The 18,228-nt window shown below is 35.8% G+C and overlaps 1 protein-coding gene across 2 annotated transcripts in view; it reads right to left on the bottom strand.

Annotated features, from left to right (window-relative positions):
• LOC125649256 (C-1-tetrahydrofolate synthase, cytoplasmic-like) overlaps positions 1-15,443 on the bottom strand; it is a 42,888-nt gene extending 27,445 nt beyond the window's left edge. Inside the window, exons 1-16 of one of the 2 annotated variants that reach the window (XM_048876628.2) lie at positions 15,308-15,443; positions 15,047-15,131; positions 14,097-14,210; positions 13,804-13,863; positions 13,202-13,278; positions 12,466-12,566; positions 8,173-8,309; positions 7,893-8,004; positions 7,328-7,488; positions 5,673-5,731; positions 4,726-4,899; positions 4,188-4,324; positions 3,167-3,396; positions 2,854-2,956; positions 608-684; positions 9-149 (exon numbers count right to left, since the gene is read on the bottom strand). In XM_048876628.2, the coding sequence (XP_048732585.1) occupies positions 9-149; positions 608-684; positions 2,854-2,956; positions 3,167-3,396; positions 4,188-4,324; positions 4,726-4,899; positions 5,673-5,731; positions 7,328-7,488; positions 7,893-8,004; positions 8,173-8,309; positions 12,466-12,566; positions 13,202-13,278; positions 13,804-13,863; positions 14,097-14,210; positions 15,047-15,131; positions 15,308-15,342 (1,803 nt within the window). In that variant the 5' untranslated portion in view covers positions 15,343-15,443. The remainder of the gene's footprint in view (positions 1-8; positions 150-607; positions 685-2,853; positions 2,957-3,166; positions 3,397-4,187; positions 4,325-4,725; positions 4,900-5,672; positions 5,732-7,327; positions 7,489-7,892; positions 8,005-8,172; positions 8,310-12,465; positions 12,567-13,201; positions 13,279-13,803; positions 13,864-14,096; positions 14,211-15,046; positions 15,132-15,307) is intronic. The other variant, XM_056166230.1, reaches the window with a different exon arrangement.
• Positions 15,444-18,228: the final 2,785 nt, after the last annotated feature.

Here is an 18,228-nt window from a genome sequence, read left to right as displayed (position 1 = left end):
TTACTTACCAAGTCATCTGCAGTGACTGGTACCCCTGCTTTGCTAGTTCCTACTACCATTTTTCCAAGCCTCTCTCTCATGTCTTGAAGTCCTGTTGTCAGGGCAAGGATGGCCATGATTTCACTGGCAACGGCAATATCAAACTGACACTGAAAGAAAAAACAAAACAAAATCCTATATCTTATTCAGACACAGTTTCTTCCCTTCAAACCATTTTGAAAAATTCACTTTTTACGCAAGCCTCATAAAATAGCAACAAAATATCAGCTAGAGTTTTATTAAACTTCTTAAAATCAAGATTTCATCGTAAACTTAATATGATAAATATCTGTCTTGTTAAACTTATTAACTTATGTTATGTTAAAAAAATCATTGTAACTTTATGACAGCCTACAGGTTATCCTAAGCTAAGATATTTTTCTGATGTTGTTTTCTGTCATCTAAATAAAATGGCTGACCTCATGTTGTTTACGGACATTTTGAGAGAAAATGAAGATTTAATTCTGACAGTAAAACAGAAGTTAGATCTTACGAAATTCTTAAGTCAGAATTTTTTTCATAAGATAAGAAATTTAGTAAAACCTGCACCGGATGTGTTAGCCATTACCTCTCTGGTATGACCTTTCTCAAGTGGTCCCTGGCCAACGGTAATTTTTCTCAAGAACCTGTCATTTGTGTCCATAACTGAAAGTAGTATAAATCATCTCCTGTTTAAGACTGAAAAAATAATTGTTCATTCAATTCCAAAGCATCAGTAATAACAAGATATGATTATAATCTACCAATTATAAAGTCTCCCAAATGAAGCACTGGCTGTATAAAAGTGGTTTTTTCTGAGTACTACTATTTTCCTCCCTTGACAAATTTCATGCCAATGTTAACTTCATTTACAAAATCTAAATCAGGAAGGCTTTGATTTTGAAATTTTTCAAAAATCCCTCTTTTTTCCCTTCAGTAAATCTGGTGTCACTTGACCTTGATATTAGTTTGTAGGTCCTGTCATCCTCTTGCCATTTCTGAAGATTCCATTTCGCTATTAATCCCGGTTTTAAAGTTATACCAGTTTGTATGTTCAAGGTCAGAGGTCAATGGAGTCACTTGATCTTGATACCAATTTGTAGATCTCATCATCCTTTCATCATTTCTGAAGACCCCATGACACTATCACACCTGGTTCTTAAGTAATGCCAGTTTTATGTTCAAAGGTCAAGGTCACTGGAGTCACTTGACCTTGATACTGTCATCCTCTTGCCATTTCTGAAGATTCCATGTCACTTTTAGTCCTGGTTTTAAAGTTATACCAGTTTGTATGCTCAAGGTCAGAGGTCAAGGTCACTGGAGTCACTTGACCTTGATACCAAGTTCTAGATCTCATCATCATTTTATCATTTTTGAAGACCCCATGATTCTATCACACCTGGTTCTTAAGTAATACCAGTTTTATTTTCTAAAGTCAAAGGTCAAAGTCACTGGAGTCACTTGACCTTGATACTAATTTGTAGGTCCTGTCATTCTCTTGCCATTTCTGAAGATTCCATGACGCTAATAGTCCTGGTTTTAAAGTTATACCAGTTTGTATGTTCAAAGTAAGAGGTCAAGGTCATTGGAGTCACTTGACCTTGATACCAATTTGTAGATCTCATCAGCCTTTCATCATTTCTGAAGACCCCAGGGACCCGTTTTACAAAACAACTTACGGAAAAGTCGCAAGTTTTAAATTGTATTACACACTTATTGCTTTAAAAGAATAAAGTAAAACTTTTCTGAGGCTCAATTTTCAATATTTTAAAGAAATATTTTGCATTTAGAGTGAATGAACTTACAATAAACCGGAAAATTCCAGTATGTAAAGTTTGTCGTAAGTCGTAAGTTCTTTTGTAAAATGCACCCCTGGACTCTATCATATTTGTCAAGCTATTTCTGTTGAAATCTGGAATTAATTTTTTCCCCATAGAGTTCTATTTTAAACCCCACTTTGTCAAGTTATATCTGGTGAAATTTGGAATTAATTGTTTCCCCATAGAGTTCTATGTTAAACCCCACCCTCATTTGATCCCCCAAAATCTACCCTAACCCCCTTCAATCTGAAAATAAAAACATATCTGCATATCTAGATACATTGGGCTATCATATCCTTGAATATCTAATACTTTTATCAACTGGTTACAGAGAATGATGTTGGACAGTTTTAGGCGCGAGAAAGAAGCGGAAGAATAATAAGAACCGAGTAAAAACAGTAAGTCTCCAAACTTTGCTTGGGAGACTTAATAATACACCTTATAAAACAGTTAATAAGGTAGACTTTCAAACAGTCCAGTAAATAAAAACACCATGACACACTAAATTTTTAGCACTGTATATTTCTTACACTACACTTAGCCTAACACTAAGCTCAATATGGGTCATTTATCTCCGTTTTCAAATAACAAAAATATGAAATTGAAATTTTCTTCCATGGCAACACATTATTTAGAGGTAATAATTAAAGTAAAATTGAAAAGAAATATGAATTGCTTATAAATGAATATTTCAAAATTGCATTACATGTTAATACTGTCAATTGATTGCTAATGATCTAAAATACTAGACAAAGTATATTCCACTGTAAAATCAAATTCTTTGCTTCCAAAACAAAATAAATACATTGTAATTATCTGTTAGATCAATTTAATAGCAATAGAATGGTAACATGAAATGACAAAAACTCTCAAAGACTTGTTCATCAGACTTGCCTATCAATGGGATTCTTTACTTCAAAGATAAAACAGTTTGTTATGGCATATATATCACTCCACTCTACAGAACGATCTTTCAAAAACAGTAAATATTTGGTATTAAAGTATACTGACTTACCTCTCTGCCAAGTGATAGTTGCTACATCAAGATCTAGGCGAACAAACTTGTTAATTTCCTCTGGTGTTAGTTCATTTGGATTTGTCTTTGTGATGCCAAGTTTCTGAGACCAAAAAAGAAAGCAATATGGTTCTTTACAGAAAGATTACATTGAGGTCCAAAAAGAATCCACCCGAGAAAAAAAAACCTGGGTCAATGACCATTTTATGGTCTATGTAACTGACACAGTACAGCAATAATTAACTTCGTTTTAAAACTTATTTGTCCAGTAAATTAACAGTATCTCATTCTGCAGTTTGAATATCAAATATACCTGTAGCCTTTTCAGTTGGATTTTTGAGAAAGCGCGTTTTCCTTTACTATCGGGAACAAGTCTGCGATACAAGTCCTCGTCCTTCTGTGTACTCTCGTGAAACATACGAGCTTCAATCTGAGCTGCCAGCAGATTGTTTGCTGCTGTAATGGCGTGAATATCTCCCGTCAAGTGCAAGTTGAACTCCTCCATGGGAATGACCTGTGAATAACCTCCACCTGCAGCTCCACCTGGTGAGATTTCAATAAAGTACATGTGTACTGCCAAGGTTACTTTCACAAAGAATAACAGTATACTCTGTCTTTACTAATGAATTATAAAACAGTGACGTAAATTGTAAATAATAATACAGTGAAACTTCTCAATACTGGTTTCCCTTAACACTGGTCCCTCCACTCAAAATCAACTGCTACCGAATGAATTATGTATCAATTACCATTTCTACTGTATACGTTTTAGGGAGGGTCAGAGTGGAAATCAATTGCAAACACTAAATTTCAGGATTTTTCTTGAGTGCTTTATCCAATAAGAGGTTAATTAAAAGTACAATAACAGTTCCTGTGAATCAGAGTCTTCCTTTCACTAAGCATATTATTACAGTCAAACCTCATTATCTTGAAATCAATGGGACTGAGAAAAAAAATTTGAGTTATCCGAGGATTTGATATATCAAGGGTAAAATACTTAAAGAATAAGTAGCTGGGACTTCCGAATCACTTTGACATATCCGTGGTATTCAAGATGTCCGTGTTTAAGATACTGAAGTTCAACTGTATGTGAAATTAAAGAATAACATGTAGTTAATAAACAGCAATGATAATGAACAGCATAAGCTTTGGAAAAGGGACATAACTCATCAGAAGATAATTTTCAGTAAACCTGCCTTTCCTCTAAACCAGCTATTTTCTTCAGTTTGACAGCTGGCTGCCATCAAAAACTTTCACTGCATGAAACTTCAATTTGTTTACCTACATATACACTACATATATATATATATACACTGATGACAATTTGGCCTTACCTTTAATCCCAAAAGTAGGTCCCTGGGATGGTTGTCTAACACAAGCAAACACATTCTTCTTAAGTGCAGCTCCCAGTGCCTGGGCCAGGCCAATAGTTGTTGTACTTTTACCCTCCCCAAGGGGTGTCGGTGTAATACTGAGTAATTCAAGAGTAATTCAATTCATACCAAAAAGCTAACTTTCCTTCATAAGCTTCTGAGTAAAGTGCATATACTTGAACAAATGGCAATCATATTTTTTTTGAAAAGTGCATTTTTCAGACTACTGAAAAAGTAGTTATTTATGCACAGGGAAAATTTACACTAATTACATGGTCACATGATAATCATGTAAATTTCCCCCTTGCGTATAGTTATAAATATTTGATATACATGTAGATACATCATATTGAATTACTGCATATTTTTCTGCTACACGTAATATTGGACATGGAAAAACATGTACTTAACCCCCAGTGTAAATATTGATCACTTTTACAGTATTTCATGAGCTATGAACCGAGTCATTCATAGACTATGATGACAGCAGTGTATGTACCCTGTAACAACAATGTATCGGCCATCTTTCTGTCCCTGCAGCCTTTTGAGGACACCCAAGGACACCTTGGCTTTCTTCTTCCCATACAAGTCCACTTCCTCTGGAAGAAGGTCAACCTCCTTGGCTAACAGTTCCACATTCTTTGGAATCTGTGACTGAGCCACCTCAAGGTCACTATAAAATGAAATTACATAAAATGTAGAAACATTCCATGAACACTGAACAAAGAAATCACACACAATGTAGAAATATTACATGAACACTGGACAAAGAAATTACAATGTAGAAACATTACATGAACACTGGACAACAAAATTACACAAAATGTAGAAACATTACATGAACACTGAACAAAGAAATTACAATGTAGAAACATTATATGAACACTGGACAAAGAAAGAGTTGTCAGAAGACAGCATACCTCACTGGGCAGCATGACACTACTTAACCTATCCCCTTTAGTTGAAAAGGTTATTTTTTGAAAGGTAGGTCCAAGTGCAAGATCACTAGTTCAAAAGGCTTTGTAACAAATGAAAGGTCTGATCATGAGGCATCTATATGTGAAATCTCAAAGCCCCATCCCCCCTTGGTTGAAAAGATAAGAGTCCAGGTTATAGTTTTTTCTTAAAGTGTGACACTGATGTTGGGGTCATGACAATAGCTGTCCAGAAACTATTTTTGGCACGAAGTCCCATAAATGTTGTAAAAATCAGTGAATTGTGATAAAACTTAAACCTGATCTGTAAACATTCATCCCTAAATCACATACCCAATTTCAGCTTCCTAAATCAAAGCATCATGAAAAAAGTCCGCAAAACTAAGTTGTGACAAATGAACAAATGGACAGATCGACAGATGGAGTGTAAACTAGAAATCTCCTTCGACTTTGTCATGAGGGGACTAAATCATGTTTTAGATTTGAATGTTAGCAGTACATGATATCTGACCTTGGTACTGGAGTTTTACAGTTCAGTGGTAGCAGCTGTAGTTTCCATGCTCCTGTAGCCTAAAGAAAAGATCAAGGTACTGTATGTGTATCTGGTACAGATTACTCAAAAACAATCAGAAGCCCTGTAAGGAACAGAGAGATTGTACTTCAATTAAAAAAAACCATTACCATATATACACGTACTTGCCTACAAGGAGGTTTGCTTTGAAGTCAATTGTATTTTTTTAAAGATACACATATTTTGGGGTCAATTGCAATGACCCATACATGTATACGTCAGAATTTTTTGTTACTAGAATTGATGTCAGTATGAAGATCATAATCATTGTGATAGAAGACTTCTCATAAGGAGTAGAGTTTTGTGGCTTATAATGCATAAACTGCCCAAACTTACTTCATATCAATCATGTAAAAGGAGTAAAAATTACTTGCATTCCTTGAACAAAAACCTCAAGCTTTGATTAAAGAAACCTTTTGAATTACAATATTATGAAAAATGTCTAGTGTATGTTTTCCTGAGGGGATCCGAGTTAGAATAGGTCCTCAGTACCCTTTGCTTGTTGTAAGAGGCGACTAAATGATGTGGTCCTTCGGATGAGACCGCAAAAACCGAAGCCCCATGTCACAATAAAGATCTGTCCCTGCTCAAAGGCAGTAAGTTCCCAGCATAGGCTTAAATTTTGCAGCCCTTCATCAGCAATGGTGACGTCTCCATATGAGTGGAAAATTCTCAAGAGGAATGTTAAATAACTTAGATACAATCAATCAATCTAGTGTTTGTTTCACGGGGGATATACATGTAACAACAATGGAAGCATGGAGACAATTAATATCCAGAGTTCTTGAAATTTCTTTTGAAGTGTCAGACATTTCGTCTGACACTGTTAGAAATAGTGTCAGCCCAAACAAAATTTTGTCAGTCCAGAGAAAAATGCATCACTTTTGAGGTTTTTATAAATTTTATTTATAATCAACTAATTGTATTCAATATCCATATCAGCTATAAGTTCATGAATTCTCCTTTCATACCCTTTCTCACACTCTGAATCATCCTCACTTCACTGATTGAGTCACTTTCTTGCTCTATTTCTCTCTCATCCTCCACTTCTCTCTCATCCTCCATTTTTTCTCTCTATCCTATCTATTCCTCTAAACTTCTTTCTTGTCTTCCTCTACAATCATTTAAACTACTCTTTCTCTCACTTTGGTCCGGTTGTAGTTGGTCTCACAACTTTGAGCAGATGGTGTCACCTAGCAGTATAGGTAAAACCGCATCAATCAAAAGCCATTGTCTCCCAGATTGCCAGGCGGAGATACAATCGGTTTCTTTTCTCCTCGTAGTTCCTCACAACAGATTCCTCACGTTTACGTTTCAATGCCTTGCCGGATTTAGCATCGGTTTGAAAATTTATGGGCCACATGGCTGCCATTTTTCTCCGGTAAAAAACGGACTTCGATCCCAATTTTTTATCAGCCATCAGGGCCGACAATTGAGTAACTGGTGTCGGACATTTACTACTTTTATTGGATAATCGGACATTACCGACACTTTTCAAGAACTCTGCAATATCCAATGCCCACGCTTCATTCGTTTTTATAGCCCCATAATCCAAACAAACTAGACAGTTACTCCTTATCGTAAATATCAAATACCCCGTATTTTCTCTTGGCCTGTTCGAAAGTGTTTTGCAGTAACATGGCCACTGTCATTGGTCCCACGCCGCCAGGGACGGGGGTTATCCAGGAGGCTGCAGCTTTAGCCTCTTCAAATGCCACATCCCCGACCAATCGCTTCCCAGACTTCTTTGTGGCATCTTTGAAATTGAGAAAGGATAATAAGATTCCTGAGTAAAATTCACAGAAAAATATTTTTTCAATTAATTTAGTGAAAATATTAGAAAGTTGACAAAGTCATCCTGAGCCCTTTGTAGTTAGGGTCCTATAAATCATATGACCTTATTGAAACCTTGACCCTTAACCTTAAAATACATTGATATTTCTGTGACTAAGTGTACAAAGTAGTATGAAGGTTGGATATCATGTTACAGTGTTGGAAGACAGGCAACTGAAAAAAGTTACTAAAAGAGGGCTAACTCATCAATGACAAAGACTATTACCAGGAGAAAAAGAGATTAAAAGAGGGCTACCTCATGAATGACACAGGACTCTTGAAAGTGATTAAAGCCGGGCTACCTCATGAATGACATAGGACTCTTACCAGGAATGGAGTTGATACCACAGTCTATGACAACTGCTCCTGGTTTTACCCAGTCCCCTTTCACAAACTCAGCTTTTCCTATGGCAACCACTAGAATGTCTGCTGTTCTTACCTTATGCAAGAAATTTTCAAAGTTTGGTATAAAATGTGTGCATGAAAGGCGAAAATTTTAGATTTTTAGATTGTGAAATATTCAATTTAGACAAATTGAACTAAGATACTCAATAATCATCATCAATACAACAGAAATTAATATTCATGAAAGACATCGTGGACTTACAATCTCTGGCAGATTCTGGGTCTTGGAATGGCACACGGTTACTGTGGCATGGTTCCACTTCAACAAGTCTGCCATAGGAGACCCTACAATCTTGCTGCGCCCCAGAACTACAGCAGTTTTACCAGCCACTGACACACCTACATAAAATACACATCAGAACTAAAGCAGTTTTACCAGCCACAGACACACCTACATAAAATACACAACATCACAACTACGGCAGTTTTACCGGCCACGGACACACCTACATAAAATACACAACATCACAACTACGGCAGTTTTACCGGCCACGGACACACCTACATAAAATACACAACATCAGAACTACGGCAGTTTTACCAGCCACGGACACACCTACATAAAATACACAACCTCAGAACTACGGCAAATTTACCAGCCACGGACACACCTACATAAAATACACAACATCAGAACTACGACAGTTTTACTAATCACAAAACCTATATAAAATACACAACACCATGACAGTTAAAATACACAGCACCAGAATCATGATAGTTTTACCAGTCACTAACATACCTACATAAAAATACAGGTGTGTTTTATCTATATAAACATTTTAATACAAAAATATACAATACCAGAACCATGATAAATTTACCAGCCACTCACATATGTATATAAAAATACAGGTGTGTTTTATCTATATAAACATTTTATATTAATACATAAAAATTCACAGCACCAGAACCACAATAAATTCACCAGTCACTACATAAAAATATACCACACCAGAACCACGATAAATTTACCAGCCATTCACATATCTATATAAAAATACAGGTGTGTCTAATCTATGATATTAACATTTTATATTAATACATAAAAATACACAACAGAACCATGAGTTTTACCAGTAACTACATGAAAATACACAGCACCAGAACCATGATAAATTTACCAGCCATTCACATATCTACATAACAAGAGGCCCAAGGGCCTAGAATCGCTCTTCTGATAAATTGTACAACCCCACCATTTCTATTCTTAGCCTCTTAGTATTCTAAATCTTTAGTTAAATCCTAAGAATTCAAAAAAAGTAGGTCAATGTGACCTACTTTTTGGTCTACACATTTTGAGAACCCAAGAAATATCAACTGACAAAGTTTGATGATTTTAAGCCAATTAGTATCTGAATATTGAAATATAGCTGTCAAATTCCAATCGTAGGTCATGGTGACCTAATTTTTGGTCAGCGAACTCCGAACATGCAAGACCCATCAACTGACAAAGTTTGATGACTGTAGGTCAAATAGTATCTGAAATATATAAATATAGCCGTCAAATTCCAAAAGTAGGTCAAGGTGACCTATTTTTTTCGTCAACACCCTTCAAACATGCAAGACCCAACAACTGACAAAGTTTGATGACTGTAGGTCAAATAGTATCTGAATTATATAACTATAGCTGTCCAATTCCAAAAGTAGGTCAAGGTGACCTACTTTTTGTCAACACCCTTTGAACATGCAAGACGCATCAACTGACAAAGTTTGATGACTGTAGGTCAAATAGTATCTGAAATATATAAATATAGGTGTCCAATTCCAAAAGTAGGTCAAGTTGACCTACTTTTTGGTCGAAACCCTTCGAACATGCAAGACCCATCAACTGACAAAGTTTGATGACTGTAGGTCAAATCGTATTTGAAATATATAAATATAGCCGTCAAATTCCAAAAGTAGGTCAAGGTGACCTACTTTTTGGTCGACACACTCCGTTGACTCAAGATGCATCAACTGTCAAAGTTTGATGATTGTAGGTCAATTAGTGACTGAAATATATAAATATAACTGTCAAACGCCAAAAGTAGGTCACAGTGACCTACTTTTTGGTCAATACACTCCGAAGGCTCAAGATGCATCAACTGACAAAGTTTGATGATTGTAGGTCAAATAGTGTCTGAAATATAGTAATTTAGCTGTCAAATACCAAAAGTAGGTCACGGTGACCTACTTTTTGGTCGACACAAACCGAAGACCGAAGACGCATCAACTGACAAAGTTTGATGATCCTAGGTTTTACAGTGCCCAAAATATGCATTTAAAATTGAAAATGTGAAATTTGAATATCTGCAAAATTCAAAAAGTAGGTCACTGTGACCTACTTTTTTTATAAATATGTTTCAAGGCCTCAAGATGCATCAACTTACAAGATTTGATGATTCTAAACCTCTCGGTATTTGAAATAACAACTTAAAATATATCTATAAATGATAAGCCATAAAATTCAGAAAGTAGGTCACGGTGACCTATTTTTCAGTTGACGCATTTCAAGGTCCCATGATCCACCAACTGACAAGTTTTGATGATCATAGGCTTCAAAGTGTCCAAGATATGCATCAAAATTAATTTTAAAATAAATACCTGCAAAATTCAAAAAGTAGGTCACCGTGACCTACTTTTGAGACAACTTGACACAAGGTCTTAAGATGCATCAACTGTCAAAATTTGATGATCCTAGTCCTTATAATGACTAAAATATCTAAGATTTAAGGAATTTAAAAAAAATTTTAATTTAGGTCAACTTTGAAGTGACCTTGAGACCACGCCCTTTGCCCCAGGGTAATGCCTTGAACAATTTTTAAACTACAACATATCCTCATCCTTATGTGTAAGTTTGGTGATAATCTGCCCTGTGGTTCTTGAGAAGAAGATTTTTTAGCAACCACTATTTTTTTTTGTATTTTCCTGATTATCTCCCCTTGTTAAAGGGTCACATCCCTATATTTAGTATGTATGAAAGCCCTTGGGCCAATGATACCCTGTAACAAATTTGAAAAAAATTGGCCAAGGGGTTCTTGAGTTATAGCCCTTTTTCTAAAAAGTTTACGCACACCGCACACCGCACAAATGGCCATAGCATTAGCTCTTTGAGCCTTTGGCTCAGAAGAGCTAAAAATAAAGACATGGTTTAATTACACAAACATTTTATCTATATAAACATACACAGCACCAGAGCCATGGCAGTTTTAAAGGCCTCCGATAGAGAAATACACTTCAGCGGGATGATTTTGCAGCACAATACCTGTACATGTTCAGTCCCAGCCCACTCTGATCAAGTTCACATCATCCCCACTCAAACATCTGCCATCTCCAATCAAGACATAACAATTACAGTGTATCAACTGACGAACACTTGCCCTTCTTGTAATGAATATCTAAGTGACAACTTCTACAATCCTTACAATATTAAACAAGAGGCCTATGGGCCTTGATGGTCACCTGTGCACCATGAAACACATTTTCCAAAGTTCATGACTCGTGTGTATGAAATTTTAAAAATCATTAATACACAAACATTTCTAACACATCATCAGGTTTACCATAGGGCCCACAACTCCTGCTCTAGTAACTTGTTTGTGCATGTAATAATAATATAACCTGAACCACGGAGTCATAAACTTCACAATTTCAATGCATTATGACCAACTTAGGCCCACCTGGGGCCTGAATCCTAAACCCTGGGGTCATGAATTCACAATTTTGGTAGAGGATTGAGTATTTATTAGAATCATGCAAACATGTTGCCTTATTGTTGTCCAGAAGTAAAGAAATTTTTTCTACGATATGATGCATTTTCAATATATGACCAATCTAACCCTACCCTGGGGCCTGAGCTCTAAAGCCAGGGGTCATGAATTTCACAATGTTGGTAAAGGGCTCATTGCTTATCATAATCATGTAAACAGTTTGACTGCTTAATGTCCACAAGTAAAGAAGATTTTTGAAGACTGCATTAATTTAGATGATTTTGGTCCCACCCCTCAGGCCCCATGGAGGCAGGATCCATGAAATTCACACTTGTTGTTCCACTTTACCCATAGATGCTATATACCAAAATTGGTTAGAATTGGTTCAGCTGTTCAAGGGAAGAAGCTGAAAAATGTTCAAAAGTTTACAACTTGATGCACAACGATGGACAAAAATAGCCAGCAGTAGGTCAACTGAGTCATTCAGGTGACCCAAAAAACAGGAATATCTGGTGATGGGTACTGTATACATGTACAAAACATTAAATTAAGGGCTATATTATCAAATTAAAGTATACAATTTACTTGTAATTGTAAATGCTATCTTCAGTACCATGTATTTATTGAGTTGAGACAAACATACAAAAGAACAAGGACAATCTAGTATATCCCCCCTCTCACACAACTTCATTGTTGGTGGTTATACAAATAAAATACCCAGGGCATGTACATTGTACTTGAGCGGACGCTTGAGGCAGGCTCAATAAGAAGTACAATCTTACAGAAGATGTGGATGCACTTACCAGATTTTTTAATGAGCTCAAGACATCCTCGTGGGGTGCATGGAAATATACATCCCTCCAGGTCACCCCGAGCCAGCTTTCCCGCATTGGATTCATGAAGTCTGAAATGTGAACATATAATTAATATCTATTGAGAGAAGAGATTCACTTTGGACTTTAATTCAGAATTTAAAACAACCTTACCCTATAAATAATCATGTGCAGTACGGTAATTAATCCTTGTTTAGCAGGTACACATGATGAATTTGTTTACACTACACACAATTTAGTACATGTCTCCCTCTCAGTAAGAACATACATACAGTATATAACTAATAAACACAAAATCTAATTAAAACAAAATCTAATTAAATTCTACATGTATCACTAAATATTCAGATCAGGTAAAGAAGAGTCAAGGAGTTGTTATCCTTCATTGTTGTTGTAATTAAAACCCAAACAAAATGATGAAATTGATGAATAGTCTACTCTGAATCACTTCTTGCTTGCTAGACTATTGGATGGCAGATATCTTCAGCATGCACTTTTTCCTCGCTGAAAATGTCTCCTATGTTTACAATCAGTTTGAACAGGAATACATGCATGTCCAGAAGACCACTTCACTTCAGAAATAAGTTGCATTTATAGACTTTTTAAAAATTCATATTGACTGTTTCAAATTTGTAACCCTTTTTTTTTCTCCTACTGACACAAAATAATAGCTAGGATTTTTTTTTAAAATTCAGAACTAGTTTACCCATCTACGTCCTTCTCCGGTTTGATGGTGTTTGTGACAAGATGGGCATCTATATCATTCACAGTATCCAAGGGTAACTGAAAACAATGGACTCAATTCATCAAATTTCATTTTTGAAAATACACGAGGCTAAGAACTAAGACTTCATGAAGTATGTTGGCGCTTCATGAAAAGTATGCTGATGTGAAGTGTTGCAGTTCATACCTGATGTACAAGTATTTTCAAAAATGAAATTCATTTCGTATATTTACATTCTAATTTCATTTCTGTCAGAATTCCCAGCCGTTAAAACAGATGTACACATATATATGTATATCCAGATTCATGCACACATTACAGCATATTCATGAAGAAATGGGTATCATTACCATTTGCAAAGATCATCATAGAAACAAAAACACATTGGAAATGTATAAATATAACTTCTTTTAAAGACATTTTATTAAGTATAATCTATAAATTTTCACAGCATTCATTAAACTGAAGGAATCTTCATTTACAGATTTCCAAAAATAGGAATCGATCTTCAGATTTCTTCAAAAGGGCATTTTTAATCTGCATGCAGATTGTAAGAATAAAAATGGGATACACATGTAACTTACTTGAACAATAATGCCATGCACACTGGGATCGTTGTTTAATTTCTCTACCGTCTCAAGGACCTGATAGAGAAAAATCATGTTTTCTTTTGCAATAAAATATCGTCTTTTACATTAAAAAATTCAGAAATAATTATATTAATGAACACAATTTGGAAAAAATACTTTGGTAATATTAATTATCCACTAAAAATTCATTCCAACCGACAGACAGTTCCTTGTCAGTACTGGTAAAATGATCTAATTGTCTGGTATACAAGAATTTGATTTTAAAAACTCTGTGAACAAAGATCAACCTCTGTCTGTGAGGCCGTCTGTGACAGCTTCACATGGCTGGCATTGACTCCAACAGCAGCGGCATTTTTTAACTTCTGTCCGATGTACACATTGGAGTCTTCTCGACCTCCCACCTTAGAAAGTAATAATGACATCATCAAGAACATATCCACATCATACCATTACAGATCAAATCAAATCAAATAATCTTTATTCAGCAGGGGTTAATATTAACTTTTTCTACCATACGCTAATTTCAGACTGTGGTTATAAAATCCACAGGCTAAAATGACAACTTACAAGCTAAAATAAAACTAACGAATCATTGCTCTTTTTTCATATGTTATCTAAATGAATGATTTTTTACCCCATAATTACTGAGCCTGATGGGTCAACAGACAATGTTTGGACAAGTCAATGACGTAGGTCACATGGTGCTATGTTGGGGCCTGGGGGTCTCTTGATGTCAGATCAAGGTTTGTAAATCACCACTCTCTAAGATTTTCAAGTGTCCACTATTTTCACTCACAATTTTTCAAAAGCTCACATTTCTTGCTAATTCCAACCTTTGAGCAGAACATGGTGTAACAATACAACATAAGCTCTATAGACCTATAATTAATATTACCGACTATATCGGGTATCTATTGTAAATCAATAACAATATAAAGAGCTACCAGTTTTTCAATCATGTTTATAATTGACTTCTATTTACATAAACTATAGCTCAGGGTGGGGATTAGAGGGCCTACCTTTTCTAACCCCCGTCTTTTTCTATCCCCCCCCTACCCCCAATCATTTCAATCTCTTTGTCCTCCACCTACCCCTTTTCACCCACTTTCTCCCCCATCCCTAAATAGATAACATCCCAAAATTTAAAAAATCTAATAAATGTTTATAAAGACCAACTAGGCTTAGTTGGGCAAATTTTACTTTTATAATAATAATGCATCATACAATTCCATCTAACCTGTACGATAGCGAGTCCAGGTAAAAAGTTGGGCGCATTCTGTTTGAAACTCTCAATATCCGCCTTGAGTCTTCCTCTTATTTCCCTGTTTAGACACAAAAATATATCATTTATAGCATAATTTCCTGTGAATTCTGATGCTAACTTCACATCTTGAAAATTACGAGTAAATTCGGAATATACTTCTTTGTAAAACTTTGATAAGTTAATAACTATGCATTGTCAGTAAGATATAGTAGATCGTGATGCAATTTATATTACTCTGAAACGTCTTTCCCACTCAGGATATTTGCCATATTATTCCCACTTGTGAAAAAAGCTTTATAAATTCTTCGCTTAAAGCCACCAAAATGTCATTGCCGCATGTGAATTCACAAGGGGGCGTAACTCTAAAATTAGAACTATGCTCAAGTTACGGCCAAAAGGCCCATGGGCCGCCATGCTCGCTATACAGTCAGATTGCTTTTGCAGATATGAGTACACAGGAAGAAATTTTAAAAGAGATCTTCATTTCAGCATTTCGCAAATTATTCAATTCAATTCAATTCAATTCTTTATTGGCACTAAAGCACATTATATAAGAATGTGTTGTTAGCCATACATAGATACACATATATATTGATACATTACAAAATATCAAACTGTTGAAAACTTATTTCTAACATTAAAACAGTCTCTGATGTATAGACAGGTTTGTTTTGTAGATACAAGGTTATGTGGATTTAGTAAACTAAATAAGGTATTAATATCTAGTAGTTTTGAATGCATTTTTCTAATATGTTCATATGTTCATACACAGGACAATCAAATTATATTAATAATGATAATAATTTATTTATTCACCAATCAAGGGCCCTCAGGGGGCATATACAAATTAAAAATTAAACATTATAACTACATGATACAATTTACACATGTGTACCATATATGATCGATCGTTATAACGATCTAGTTTGCCAATACAACCTATCATTGGGTCAAATGCTGTCTGAAGTGTTTCATACCGATTGTTAGACCGTTCTTGGCAGACTGGTTTTGAATACGGATAACTCCGTTTACCTGATCAAGATATAGGGCTCACAGCGGATGTGACCGGTCGACAGGAGATGCTTACTCCTCCTAGGCACCTGATCCCACCTCTGGTACATATGTATGTCCATTGTCCAGGGGGGGGGGGAGCATGTTTGCCCAACTCTTAGTCTTATATTCCTTATAGGAGTTATGAGATTGTCTTCATTTTTTCACAAAGGACTGGTTGCGACTCGAGTTTGTACTTTTTCCGACCAAGGAGGGGGGGGGGGGACGATACCAAAATGGCCAAAATATGACATAATTTAAATGAAAGGTGAAGATAACGAACAGTGATCAATCTCATAACTCCTATAAGGAACACAACATAAAGAATTGGGCAAACGCGGGCCCCTGTATACACAGAGGTGGGATCAGGTGCCTAGGGAGAGTAAGCATCCCTAACTAAAATAAATCAAGCAATGGGGGGGGGGGGTGCTGAGTTGCTAGCCCCGTAACCCCCTGCAGATCCGCCACTGATACAGTCCCTTGGAAACGTACTACTTTTCCCATCCCCCCCCCCTTTAGCTCAACGTTCGTTCTCTGTTCACTCTCTGTGTTCACTGTACACAAAGCGCTGACCTTGCGTCCGTATGTGTTTACCATGTCTTCACCGTTCGTTCAGTCTTTGTATCGTAATTTGGAACTCCAAAGTAAAAAAGATCGATCTTTATATAACGAGGACAAAATAAAAAAGGAACGATTGCGCTATCTAGAGTGGAAGGGAACTTTCAGAAAGGGGAGCTCGAGGGGGGGGGGGCACCAAAATGGCCATAAAATGACATCTTTTTTATTGAAATAAAATCAACCAAACAAGTGGTGGTGGTTGCTAGCCCCGTAAGCCCCCCCCCCCCCCTCTTCTAGTGCACTAAAGTGGAAGGAAACTTTCATATTCCATCAGAAATAGGATTTTGAACTACAAAGTATCTGGATTATCAACTGTGAAAATTCAAAGAAAACTCAAGTCGACTTAACAATATGTCACATCGAGATATCCCAAATTTCATAACAATTCAATTGAAGAAATGATTATTAAATCGATGCGCGCACGAAGGCAATAATTTGATTATTGTTCTCATCAATTGAAATATTGCCCACATCAATTAAATGTGTGCAATAATTGAAAGAACGAGCAGTTATTTGATAAGAGATATCTCAATTCAATATACCTATAATTGAATTATTTTATCGCATGCAATATTTCAGTTGATGTGCGCACCAATTTTTTGTATACTTTTCACATGGTTCTCGTCTACTGAATATAATTCAATACCAAACTTGAACACACCTGTGTTTTGAATTATGATCTTTCTAGACGCAATATTGTTGATTCTCCATTATGTCCTTGTGATATGCGTGAAGATGCATATCACCTTTTCTTTATTTGTAAGGAATGTTCAATTGCAAGATACAAATTAATGGATAAACTGCTACGGTTAAATGATCTGGTTATTATTGATACACATGTTCTACTGTGGGATAATAATGTCCTATCTACCGAATCAAATAATTGTATTTTCTCTTGTGTTCAGACGTATATTCATGAAATTAAAAGATTTAAGCTGATGATCATATCACATTGCATTGTATATTTATATAACACTTACCAGTTTTGCATTCTCTGTATATTATTTTTATCAATGACAATTGTGTATTACATGTATTAGGTTATAAGGAGAAGAACTCGTAAGTTGTACGAACTTGTTTCTGATCGATCCTTTTGTATATAATATAAACAATAAAATACGTTAAAATCAATCAAACCAATTCAATTATTGTCAGCAATAATTCAATTGATGCGCGCATAAGATCAATTATTGCGCACACTAATTCAATTGATGCGTACATAAAATCAATTACTGCGTGCAATGATTCCATTGATGTGTGCAGTAATTCAATTGATGTGCGCATCAATTCAATTGATAAAAACAATAACTGATTTGATGCGCGCATCAAATGAATTATTGCACACATCATTGGAACTTGACCTGAAACCCCAAGTTAGCTTTTCTGATCGCCTTTTGTCCATTGTCTGCCCGACTGTCTGTTTCTTCATCTGCAAACTTTTTACATTTTCGACTTCTTCTCCAGAACCACTGAGCCAATTTCAACCA

Source organism: Ostrea edulis, chromosome 5 (assembly GCF_947568905.1).
Source record: "Ostrea edulis chromosome 5, xbOstEdul1.1, whole genome shotgun sequence".
Lineage (NCBI taxonomy): Eukaryota > Metazoa > Mollusca > Bivalvia > Ostreida > Ostreidae > Ostrea > Ostrea edulis.
Note: the sequence above shows the minus strand (reverse complement) of the source record. Positions and strands in the feature narration are given on the sequence as shown.